Genomic DNA, 12,679 nt, shown 5'->3' on the forward strand with positions numbered 1-12,679 from the left:
ATCAGTAACTTGATAATATTTTAATATAAATAAACAACAAACTTACCAGATTTGAACTATTATTCTCTTTATAATAGCATAACAAAGCTTTTTTATATGGTCAATTGGAGCTCCTTTCATTTTAGAAGGAACACGTGTCTTTCGAACCTGTGCTTCCATTAAAGAGCTAAGACCACCTTCAACTGGTTGTTTACCAGGTGCAGAAAACATATTATATGAAGCATATACTCCATTTTTCAAATCTTTATTTTGATACACAGCAAAAGAAAAATATGATACTCATACAATGCATAATGATAGCATGAAAGAATCACAGAAAAGATCACATGGAGCAAGAAACCAGATGAAAAAGTAGGAAAGATTCAACATTTCTTTGCATTATTTCAGGTCAGGAGACAAGAATTTTGAGAAAAAGTATGATAAGTAATCCATATATTTTCTTTTGAATCAAGTCTTTACACAGGCCTTGACAGAGGCGAATTATACATCAAACATATTCAGGAATGGAAAATCTTGGAACCTCATATAAACACTATTCAACTTTGTTTGTGAAAACATTGCACAGTAGTCATTGAGCCTCAAAACTAGTGCTTGAACCTGATCTGAATCGAACATCTATGTATGACTCCTATTAGTTCTCTTGACAAAGCCGAAGGAGCTTGCCCACCTAAGATTGGATTTATGAAGCAAGCACGTTTACCTGGAATTTCTGAAGATTTTCCCATTGCAAACTCAGCAGCTGCTTCCAAACAGCACCTTTTGGAGTAGTTGAAAGAACTAGTTATCTCTTGCCAAATCTCAAACACTTGTTATGTTTTGTTTCAGTGATAGTTGGGTTTTGAGGAAGGTTTTGCTTTGGCTGTTTTACAACAGAGAGTTTCTCCATTGCATTTATGAATTTGCGCAAGTGCCTGATGTACTGAGGATAAGTTTCCAGGTTGCAGTGACCACCACCCTCTACCCATAGTGGATCATATTTTTCCTTGGCAAGTTCCCACAAGCGTTTTCCATGGGACCAATCAACAATATCATCATTTGTTCCCTGAAATGATTCATTTACAATATGCATCATTGCAAACAGCAAGAATGTACTGATATATACCGGAATAGATCCCATGAAATTTGTATAAATCAATACCTTAGTGTGGAAACAAAAAGCTTAAACATACTGAGAAAATATGGAGGAACAATCGGAAAACAAAAAATTATAGCAGGAAGAAATTAATGGGAAAGAACAACACCCAAGTGTGAATTTCTGAAGTCAAATTTAGGTAGAATGAACAATTTACCTACCAAATATAGGGGAAGCATGAAAATTTAAAGAATATGAAGCCCCAACTCCCTGCATACTTGCTTTTCTTTCATCAAATATATAACCCATTGTTTGTACTTCTTGATAATTTCCTTGTGGTTCGTATTTGTACCATTTATGTGCTGTACTGGGTTTTCAATTAATTAATTGCTGATCACAATTTGCATCAACATACAGTTCAAAGATAAGTAAGGAACTTTAGGTAAAGAACGTACTAAAAGTGAAAGTACATGATTTTTTTTTATATATATATATATTTTAAACAACCTAAGTACATTATTGACTGCAGGCAGAAGCTCTCCGATCCTTCCCAAACTTCATATTTTCAAGGGTTATTCACATCATCCCCTGCCTTTCCCCTCCGGAGGTGGGAAGTGGGGACAGCAATGATTGTAGTTATATTGAGCTACCAAATGAATCTCTGATGTACCTAGAAGAAGTCTGCTTGATTCCTCAGTTCACTTGACTTGTATTAAGAAAATTGAGTACTCCAACTGCTTAAGGAGTACAAAGCAAGTATATTTAAAAAGGGAAAACCACATTTAGGTGCAAATGGAAGCTTGATAAGGAGATAAAAATAGCACTGAAGTGGAACATAAGCAATACACTGCATTTAGAAGAGAACTGAAATTCTTTTTGTTTAACATGATAATGTACCATTTAGTTAGAAAAAAAAAATGCTTATTTAATCCCTATTGAAGATTAGATAAACAAAATGGATCCTTCGTAGAACTACATGGACATACGTGTAAATAAACTCAAAAAATGGTAGGGAGAAGATATCTTCTATGTACATGGGGGGGTCTTTTTTTTTTGGTATTCTTGACGAATTGCTGTGGGTTTCAATGTGCACCAGTATTGAAAGGGTTAGATAATGTCATCAATATTGCACTAAACACAAGATAACTATGGACCCCCTCTAACCAAGTCCTTGTTTGAATAATGTATCAAGGGCAACATTAATGGATTCTTCTATTTCCAGAAAAGGAAGAGAAACTCCAACATGCTGGACTGCTGGAGAACAAGTTTTTAAAAATTCAACACACTCAAATAGTACACATAGCTGGCCAACCAATAGTATTTCCACAGAAGTCCACCTCAAATTTCATTCCCTGGTCACCACCTAATCTGGGGCAAAAACTAGTGATTTATTTATTTTATGATGCAACAACAAACAACAATGGGGTCGGCCACAGGGATCCTAGCTCTCCAATCAGATCTATTCGAAGCCATACAAGATACAAGGCCTAACCTAAGCATGTCTTTCCTCACCACTTCTCCTATGATAGGAAACAGTTATTTTTTCTTTTCAGATGTTAACTCATTTGATAGGAGACTGATAACTGTATTAGTATAGAGGGGCAAAAGCATTTATATCACTATAGTTTATGCAACAACTGTGAACCATATTCTCCACAAAGACATATAGATAGATAATCATTTTGTTGTAGATTTGTCATGAAAATTTTTCACTGTTAAGGGTCTGAGGGGGTCCTTTCAGAACCAGCAGAATATCTAGATGCTATAGCTCACTACACAAAGGGGAGCTAATATCAGCAAAGTAGAAGGCTAGTGCTTAGTCAAATTCTATTCTGTTCCTCTCCTTCTACAGGACCCGAGTGATACCAAAGGAAGTAAACACATGAATAGTGGGTTAGGATTAAAGGATAACTTTGACCAACCCAGAAATATATCTCCAACTGGGAGGGCTCTAAACACTTGATGCTGGTAATTTACAAGATCAGCAGGTAATGACCCAAAATAGAATAATGAGGTGAGGGAGAAAGAGAGATTAGATCTCACTCAACATGAGCAAAGCTAGGGTTTGACCATCAAACTACTTGGAAGAGAACCATTCCATTTAACATAACAACAGAAACAACCATTCTACTCCATGCTTTATATAGACAATAACCAGACACCTAATTCCCTACCCAATGCAGATTTTATAACTCTTCAGAAGGCTTCCTTAGTTCCCTTGAGTGTATAACCCATTTCCTGAAAAAAAAAAAAAAGAAAAAAAGAAAAAGGAAAAAATGACCCACAACAAGATTCCTAGTCTGATTAGACTTTTCCAAAACAAAAGTGTATGTCTGTCCTTGGGAATATGGAAACCAGTACTGGAGAATGTCAGGATGACTTGGGTCCTTTGCAGATTGATAGAAGGCTGGGACCAAATTAGAAAAAAAAAAAAAAAAAAAAAGGGAAAAGAAACTTTCGATTTAAGTTAGGTTCCCTTCACCAAAACTAAAACCCTTTGTCACTTGTCACTATCTAAATGAATTTAATTATAGCCCCCACCACAATTATAAAAGGAAAAGAGAAATCAGATCGACTTATTTTAGCCCTCACGTAGTTCTTAAGAGAATACAAAAACTCCACAACAAAATAAAAAATGCTTTAACTTAGCTTCTCTGCCAATTGTAGACCTATCATATCTAAACTCTAAGCGAAGAATCACCAAATAGCATGGTCATAGTCTGTCCATGATGAGAATCATAGGGAGGAGATTAGAGGATATTCTAGAAGATCTAGAATAGATTTGAGTGGGGAATATTCTGTTCAAAATATTCCAAAGATATGGAGATTATAGGTTTCACTTTGTGGCTTCTTACTTTCTATATTGTAGGGTTGGATAGATATGCTACAATCCAGCCATAGTTTCTATTTTGAAGGAAGACTCAATTTGTAAGAGATCCTCCTACCATACTAGATGTTTACTATAAAGAAGAGGGGAATAAACCCTCTAACAGCTGGGGGGGGGGGGGGGGAAGTGAGTTTTGGCTTCAGATTTGTTGGTGCACTGGTGATGCTGTCCTTTTGGACTATCGTGATGCAGTTCTAGCCCTCTTAGTGGTGATTCCAAGAGCCTGGTTGGTGGTGATTCCAATCAGACCCTATTGTGGTGATTCAGTAGGGTGGTGGTCATTCCATTCACACAGGCCAGGTGGTGAAGCCTTTGTCGTATCCTTTATATGCAAATAAAATAAAATAAAATAAAATGAGTTAAAAAACTTCCATTATCTATTTATGTTTGTCTCATATTACAATCCTGTTGTGATTGATCTCCCACTGGTTCTTCTTTGGTTCGAGATTGATTCTGCATTATTTGATATCAAAGCCATGGTGGGATGGTAAACGAAGTCGATGGTTATTGAATTCTACCTCCGACTAAAGGTACATTGTGTGGATTTGATACCTTGGATTTTCAAAACTTGAGGATGAGTTTTCCAAGCCTAGGAGAACTGATGAAAATCATAGAGAGGAGATTTGGAGGATATTCTAGAAGGTCGGGAAGAGATATGAGTGGAGAATATTCTGTTAAAGATATTCCAACTACTATGGGGATTGTGGATAGACATGCTCCAACCATAGTTTCTGTTTTGTAAAGTTCTAGATAGTTTCTATTTTAAGGAAGACTTAAGTTGTAAGGGATCCTCCTGCCATACTAGAGGCTTCCTATTTTATTTGTTCTATGAGGTTATAAATAAAGGAGAGGGGGTTTACACCTCTAACGATTGACCCAAATAAAAAAAAAAAGAAAAAAGGCTTTAGCCTTATTGGTGCAGTGGTTGTGTTGTCCTTTTGGACTGTGGGGATGCAATTCCTATCCTCTTGGTGGTGATTCCGATCAGACCCTTCTGGTGATTCAATAGGTTGAGTATGGTGGTCATTCCATTCCCGTATGTCGGGTGGTGAAGCCTTTCTTGTTTCTTCTTTCATTTATAAATATATAAAAAATAAATCAAAGAAAGAGTTGAAAAAAAAGTTTTCGTTATCGATTTATGTCAAGTATTACGATCTTGTTGAAAATGGTCTCCAACATACCTCTTTCCATGATCTCAAGTACTGAACAACACGACATCTAGAATAATTCTACCTGCACCAAGGTACACACCCCAAAGACCAAAAAAAACCTGTGAATCAAATTCAACCCTCCTACGAAAGTCTCTGATAAACTCACATTACCGCACCTTACAGATAAGGATAACCTAAGCCTTCAACACTTCCTTTCCCTCCGAATAATCAAAGCAGGGGGGTGGGGAGCAAGCATTCGGAGTGATAAATCCAAATCAGTGATTTCAAATGCTAAGGTATGAAGTGGAATGTTCATGTTCCTGAAAGGGGATGCATAAGCCTCAAAGCATTTCAGCACTCACCAGAAGAGCTTTCAATAAATATAAATAACTAAACAAATACATACAAATGTACGATGTTCACATAAATAAGAAAAATAAAAGATGAAAAGGCAATATGCAATAAATATGATAGAAAATGTCAAAAGGAGATACTTGATAACTTAAATGGCTTCTAAAGAAATTGGAAAAAGCCTTCATACCATGACTAGAACATTATTTATGAAGCATATCACCCCTAGTTATAATTTACAAGACATTTCTCCCAGACAGATTCCCGAAGTGTACATTTGTTGCTTCAGACACTTGTGTGGACACAGCTAGGCACTTGTTTGGATACGGCTGCATATTTCTTGCACCTGAGCTGCTCAAAACATGTAGCATCCTTCTATATGGTCCAATTTTGATGTTTCTTCTCTGTCCTAAATCTTGTAGACTTTTCTATCTTGATGATATACCAACATATGTTATAATACACATGAGACTATATGGAGGCATTGCCCCTAGGTTCACCTAACCATTGACTTGCTTCTTCAATTTTTTTTTTCTATTCCTGATTAACACCAAATTTTTCACCTTTATATATTATAATTGTATCTAAAACAAAGAGGCAAGAACAAAAAAATTATCTGTCTTATAAGAAGCTCCTTTAATTGAGAAATCCCAATCATAGCAATCCATCTGAACCACATACTCCCCTGTTCAGAAAGAACTCATATCTGAGTTTGTACCGGTATTGCAGGAAGTTGCAAGGACAAGAATATCATGCTGCTAAAACAAGAATCTTTAACATAGGGTTGATGGCTTGTAATTGAAAAATAGCACTCCGGACTTTGAAATTTTTCTGACTAACCTCTCGACAGTTCTGCATGCTCTACTCTTTTTTTTTTCCTTTTGATTGCATCAACCAGAACATCAAAGGCATGCATAGTTAATACCCAGTCTTGATGAGTCCTCACTTCTTAATAGTGAGTCTGTGTCAACGCAATTCTTGTATACAAAGGAAAGCAGAATGTAAGGATCACAACTGGGGCTCAGACCGGTCCCAGCAAATCCCAATCCAATCTAGGATGGGTCCACCTGATCCACTAAGAGGATTGGCCAATCCAGTCCAATGTGCAAAAATGGAACAAACCAATACCGGTCCAAAACATTCCTAAGGGAAAATCTAGAATTCTTTTCTAAAATTTCACACAGTAAAACAGAGAAATACTCCAGACTTTAATTGAAATTTCATAGAAATGTCATATTAGAAACAGTGAACTATGAAACAAAGAAAGTTGCACTATTTCTTTCAATAAAATGAACTTTTTAGATATTTTCACTTGGAATATTACAACCAGCAACTTCAACAATGAAAAAAATTAAATGATGGAATCAGTAGAACAGGTAGTTATTCATGCTGATCTACTGATTTACTACAAAATGAGCAAACACACACACACACACAAAAAAAAAAATTTAAAGGGAGAAATATCATCTTGATATTCTACAGTGAAGAACCCTAATAAAAAAAAAAATACTTCAACCAATCTCCAACATGCTTAATTCACATATTTCAAGTGCCTTGAAACCTATGTAAAAAGGACCTTGTTTGACAGGGAAACAATTCTCCAAATGGGCTTTGACTCCAATTATGCAATCATAGTTTGACTTGCTTAGCTTAGCTAATCCAATCCCACAACGTCCTCCAAGCTACAATCAGCCATGAGTGGTCCATATTGATTTTGTCTGATAGTTGAAGCACGGAATTAAACAATATTCAGTCACTTTTAGTTGCTCATTATCCTTCACTGGCAACTGGTCTCCAATGATGTAGACTCAAATATCACTCAACAGGCACTAATGATCATTAATAGTAATAAGCTCCGTCATTCTGAAAATATGTTTACTAATTTTTATATGTGTGAAATAATATTCCACAATATGAAAGCAAGCAATACCAAGATACAACAAGCTCCAATGTGCAGTAACAACCACAATGATAGACTAAACAATAGGACACATAAAATTAATCTAAGAGGAAGACGTTAGTTTATTGCTTTGATAGGGTGTGTCAAGAAGAATCTACTGTCTCTAATGCCAAATATACCCCAATCAGGTGTTTCTCCATAAGTGGAGAAGGTGTGTGATGGTTGTGGTGCATTGTGGTATCACATCTCTGGAGTGATACTAAGAGGTTTTTTTATTCTCTGCAGTGATTTGACTAGAACCACACCTGCCAAAAGGTGCTATGAAAATCAGGTAGCTTATGTAAAAATCACCCTCGCAAGGAGATAGACAAAGGGTGCATAATGGCAGAGTTCGAATAATTAAATGCCCCAGTTTTACATATTCAAAAAATGTACCATCAGAATCAGAAAATGTAGAATCCTGGACATGTCCAACCTAGGCACTTAATTCATTTAGGAGGCAGAAAATACAAAGCTTAGCATGTGGGAGTTCTACAGTATCACACTATGAACCGCCAAATTGAGCCGCTGTTCCAACTCCAAAGAGTCAGTAATACATTATGCTGCAAACCCATTGATTGCAATTTTCCTTCAATAAAAAGCATTACTAAGATGCAGAGAGTCTTCTTTCGGATTATGCAGAGAGTCTTCTTTCGGATTATCTGCAAAGATATTCTCCATCTCCCCCACCCCCTTCCCCAAAAGAAAATCTCTAACCCATTTAATACACTTCTTCTTACTCAAGACTCTCAACTGGAACATCTGAAGCCTTCAATCTCAAAAGAAGAGAAATAAATACGAGAGTAGCCTCTGTCACTAATATAGGTTCCATAATCCCAAGTGATGTAATTGCATGCCAAAACAGGTAGCCAATTCAAAACTGGTCTCGATGAGGAATTTGAAGATAACATACAGCAAAGGAAATCTTGACCACTTGAAGATTTAGGATGCTTGAAGCAAAAATAATAAAGAAATAAATATAAGAGTTTAGATGGATAATGAGTGAACAAATAAGCCATCAATGTCCCCAACCCTCAAATCTCTCTCTGTCACTGTAATCCTTGAACCTGTGCAACTTCAATTTTCATAATAAGGGATTTCATTTATTTCTTAACGGCCAGAACACATGGAGAATAGATATCTGAGCATGCAGAATTAAGAAAATAAATTTTTTTGTCAAAAAGTGGCTGCATTGAAAGGCTTCTGGTTCCAGATCTGAAGGTAAAATGATATTGCAAGACTAGGGGAAAACGAATCCAGGAAGAACACTTCCCACAATCCCCTTTTACCTATTCTCTCCCTTTACCCTTTGAGATTATTCAAGCGAAAGAAAAGAATATTTCCATGACTCAATAATCAGCAAGGGACCCAACTGCTTCAATTTCTTAATAACCAAATTAATAGAAAGCACCATAAAGCATATAAAGAAGCTAAATTCACAGATTATTTGACCTTCTACCATAAAGGTGAAGCACTTTTTACTATAAAATGGCAATCCAACTTTCGTTATTCAAGCAGGTTATTGCTTAGGAATATGAGCAGTCAATCAGCAAAGAACGACTCATAATCTAGCACATAATAAACCAACACTTGACCATTGTTTCCTCAATAACCTTTACAGAATAAAAGACAAAGTTGGATAGACTAAATATAGTCTAGAGGTTAAAAGACAATAAATAGGTAACTGGAATTTAGTACTTACATGTATGACAAGGACTGGGCAGCTGACTTGACGTATTTTGTCAATGTTCTGGAAATAACAAATGGAACTTCCTCAGTAATAACCAGGTATTTAAGAATGAATATAAGGCATAGAAGAGCTCAGCCCTGGGGTAAACTTACTTTAAAAATGTCAAACCAGAATGTCATCTTGACAGGATACAACACTCTTATGCCTGACAGTATTGCACTATGAAGAACAACAGCCCTCAGCCTTTGTAAACGTGAAGCTAAGTGTAGTGTTGGGCCACTACCAACTGATTGTCCATATAGAATCAAATCCTCTTGATTAATTCCATATTCTCTCTTCAAACAATTATACACCGCCTCTATGTCGCAGTAGGTGTTTAACTCAGATGGCTATCAGCATCAACAATGAAACTTTATCAGGTGTAGTAATAAACAGACAAAAATAAATAGGTTGATCAATGGTAAGTGAGAGAGTTAGAAAGGGCCCTTCCATTATTCCATTCTCTTTTCCTTTTTTTATTGTAAAGCCATCTAACAGTAGATTCAAACCTTATAGTAAAATTTCATAGCCACATATAATTCAAATAGTAGATTTGTCACATATAGCTTACCTTACCAGACGAGGCTCCATATCCTGAATAATCATAACTGCAATAAGACAAAATGTGCTTTAACTACATCACATTCCATAATCCAGGAAAAAATATTATATCAAATGATTATAACAGCCTCAACATAAAATAAAATGTCCATAATATCTGTAAAGGCATAGGAAAATGAATTTTAAAAAATCGAGGGGATGCCTTAAACTACAAGTAATATATTCAAAACCATATAAAGACATCACAAAGCAAAATCTATTGGGATCAAGCAGATATACCCAAATGCTTATACATTAAGAGCTTCAAAAAATTCTAAATTAAAACACATATTTCATTTCTAAATGCCCATTAGACCTGAAAGCTTCACAACCATCTCAAATTCATTCATGAAGCTCATTGCCGCCATTTCTGCTACAGCTAGCCCACAAAGCCTGGATCTAGCAGCAATCTATATTTTATTTCAGACATTGTACCATCACATTCCAACAAAGCAACATGCTATTCTCACATGGGTGCAAAGCCTACGGTATACACATAATATCAACAGTCACCTGTTGCAGCAACCCACACATCCTCCTTTCCTCTAGCAGAAAAAAAAAATTCCACATTTGCTTAAATAGGTTACCAACCAATAGAAAGCAAATAAAATGTAAATGCTTGATGCCAAAAAAATTTCAGAAAACAAATAAAAAATATGAGAACTTTTACATTAAAATGAACCGAAAAAAAAAAAAAGACAGGCCACAATAAGCAGAAGCCATTCAGTGATGAGAAAATTGGCAAAACCCATATAGATAACCCTTTTTTTTTCCAAAAGAAATGAAGGGGGGGGGGGTTACCTCATGATGTTGACACGGAGGTGAGCTCTAAGCTCAATAAAAAGCTCCTGCATTTGACCCAAATCCGCAGCGTTGCCATGAGAATACAGAAGTGTAAATCTAGCAAGTGGGTGTCTCCAAAACGTCGCAACAATCTTGTTCCCTCCCTTGGTATCAAGCAGATGAACGTCCATGTTCTTATCAGCCGTGACTCCTGAGAAATAAAGCTTCCCATCTTCGCTGCACACATCATACGTTGGTGGGTCTGGCGGGAAAAATGCAAACTTTGCAGCAACGTTAGACGTTACATTGCCCATTAAAACACACAAACCACCACCGAAACAACCAGAATCAACACAAAACCACCACCACCACCAACAACAACAACAACAACTACTCCATCAAAAGTATTCAATTCCGCAGCCTCTTTCTCTCTCTGCCCCTCTGAGCCTCTGTTTTTGTTTTTTCTTCTCCCTCATAGAACAACATTCTCCAATCCTCCTGCAAACTACAACCCAGAAAAAAAAAATTAATAAAAATTCCAACAGAAAAAAAAAGGGGTAAATTTTTACTGCGTTTGATGCAAATCCAAGTGGCGTCAATTAGAATTCAATGGTGGGAGGGTGGCGGAAAATAGATCCGATCCAGTTGGGTGAGCTGGAACTACTGGACAAACAGAACCCAAGAAATTATTAACGAAACAAAATTAATAAAAAAGAGGATACAAATGAAGCGATCGGATCTCGGGTTGGGTGATGGACGGCTGAGATTCAGTCAAAGGCTGCCGGAAATCTCAAAGAAAACTGCAGATTCTGACGTCAGAGTCAGACATTCCTTCATTTGCTTTGTCAGCCAATGGTTTTGGAAAGCTGGCGGTTGGTTTTCTTATTACTGCCCGCCATTTCACATAATTACTAAAATACCCCTGTTTAGTCATGTAGTTATTTTGTTGACTCATCCTCCTTTTAGAGAGAGAGGGAGAGATCCACTACATTGGCATTTTATATGACAAGTCAATAGCAAACAAGATGACAGATTGTGAGAGGAAAATCCCCAAAATAGCGTATAATTTTCTTTTCTCATCGTATTTAACACTTATAACGGCAGATCTTAATCTCCTCTTGAATGGGAGGATGGGAAGGTTCCTTGATTCCACGACAACTAATAAGATTGTGAATTACATGATGTTATATAGATTATTCAATCATGATTCTTAGTGTTAGATCTTTTTACATTTCTTATCGAAGATCGTTACGAAGATGATTAATAGAATATCTGAAGATGCAAAAATTAATATCATATTATGATCAACTAAACCCTCTACTTTTAAATTCTCCGTAGTTCATCCAATTTGAGTTAACTATGTATATTACCCACTTTAAGTCAACTAGGACCGCAAAAAAGGATTGGGTGATTCAATATATATTTTTTCTCTTTTGGCTTAACCAAGAGAATATGATGAGATGATTAGATTCATTTGTTTTAGCAGTTAGCAAGCCATTCAATTTAGATACATATTTTTCAACAACCCCATAGACATTAACACTTGATGGTGACCCTATTATTATTCATTGAGGGTGAAAGGTCATTGGTTAGCTATACCAACCACATGCCTTAGATAAGATCTAAACTAGCTTTGTTGGCTAAACAAGGATAAAGTAGGCTCTTGATGGTACCATAAAGAAGGTGACCATTCTAAAGAAACTTGTCAACGTGCTTGTGACTTAGTGAGTGACAATGGCAGTGGGGCACACTTTGAGGGCCTGTTTGGATCCAACTTTGGTGCGTGATTTTGTCATTCGCAGTTTTGCATATATCCCAAACTGACCCTAAATGCATGAGTTTCAATGGATATGGTCAAAATACCTTTTATGTTGTTGGGGTGTGTGTGTGCGGCCTACTTTGTATAAATTAGCACACAATCACTTTATTGGTTTGTTTTAAGTCCGAGAAGCACCCTCAAAATCCAAAGTAGTGGGGGGTAAGGCTGTAATTTTGATCTTCCATTTCAATTTTTAAGTGTTTTTGACAGTTGGACTAGACTTTAGTCCAATGGAATGACCGAGTCAAAAGCCCTAATAGAATGCTTGGAAGTTCGTGCCTCAAGATAAAATATAATACCACATCTTAAGAAGATAATTAAAGCCAAAAGACAGTTTTGGTGGAGTTC

At 36.4% G+C, this 12,679-nt stretch overlaps 1 protein-coding gene across 2 annotated transcripts in view; it reads right to left on the reverse strand.

The window, feature by feature from the left end:
• Positions 1-402: 402 nt before the first annotated feature.
• The window catches only part of LOC122084595 (alpha/beta hydrolase domain-containing protein 17B-like), a 17,262-nt gene continuing 4,985 nt past the window's right edge, over positions 403-12,679 (reverse strand). The window contains exons 5-9 of one of the 2 annotated variants that reach the window (XM_042652969.1): positions 10,531-11,017; positions 9,701-9,737; positions 9,243-9,479; positions 9,103-9,150; positions 403-1,042 (exon numbers count right to left, since the gene is read on the reverse strand). In XM_042652969.1, coding sequence (XP_042508903.1) covers positions 782-1,042; positions 9,103-9,150; positions 9,243-9,479; positions 9,701-9,737; positions 10,531-10,826 — 879 coding nt within the window. In that variant the 5' untranslated portion in view covers positions 10,827-11,017 and the 3' untranslated portion in view covers positions 403-781. Of the gene's footprint in view, positions 1,043-9,102; positions 9,151-9,242; positions 9,480-9,700; positions 9,738-10,530; positions 11,178-12,679 lie in introns of those variants that run through there. The other variant, XM_042652970.1, reaches the window with a different exon arrangement.

Source organism: Macadamia integrifolia, chromosome 7 (genome assembly GCF_013358625.1).
Source record: "Macadamia integrifolia cultivar HAES 741 chromosome 7, SCU_Mint_v3, whole genome shotgun sequence".
Classification (NCBI taxonomy): Eukaryota; Viridiplantae; Streptophyta; class Magnoliopsida; order Proteales; family Proteaceae; genus Macadamia; species Macadamia integrifolia.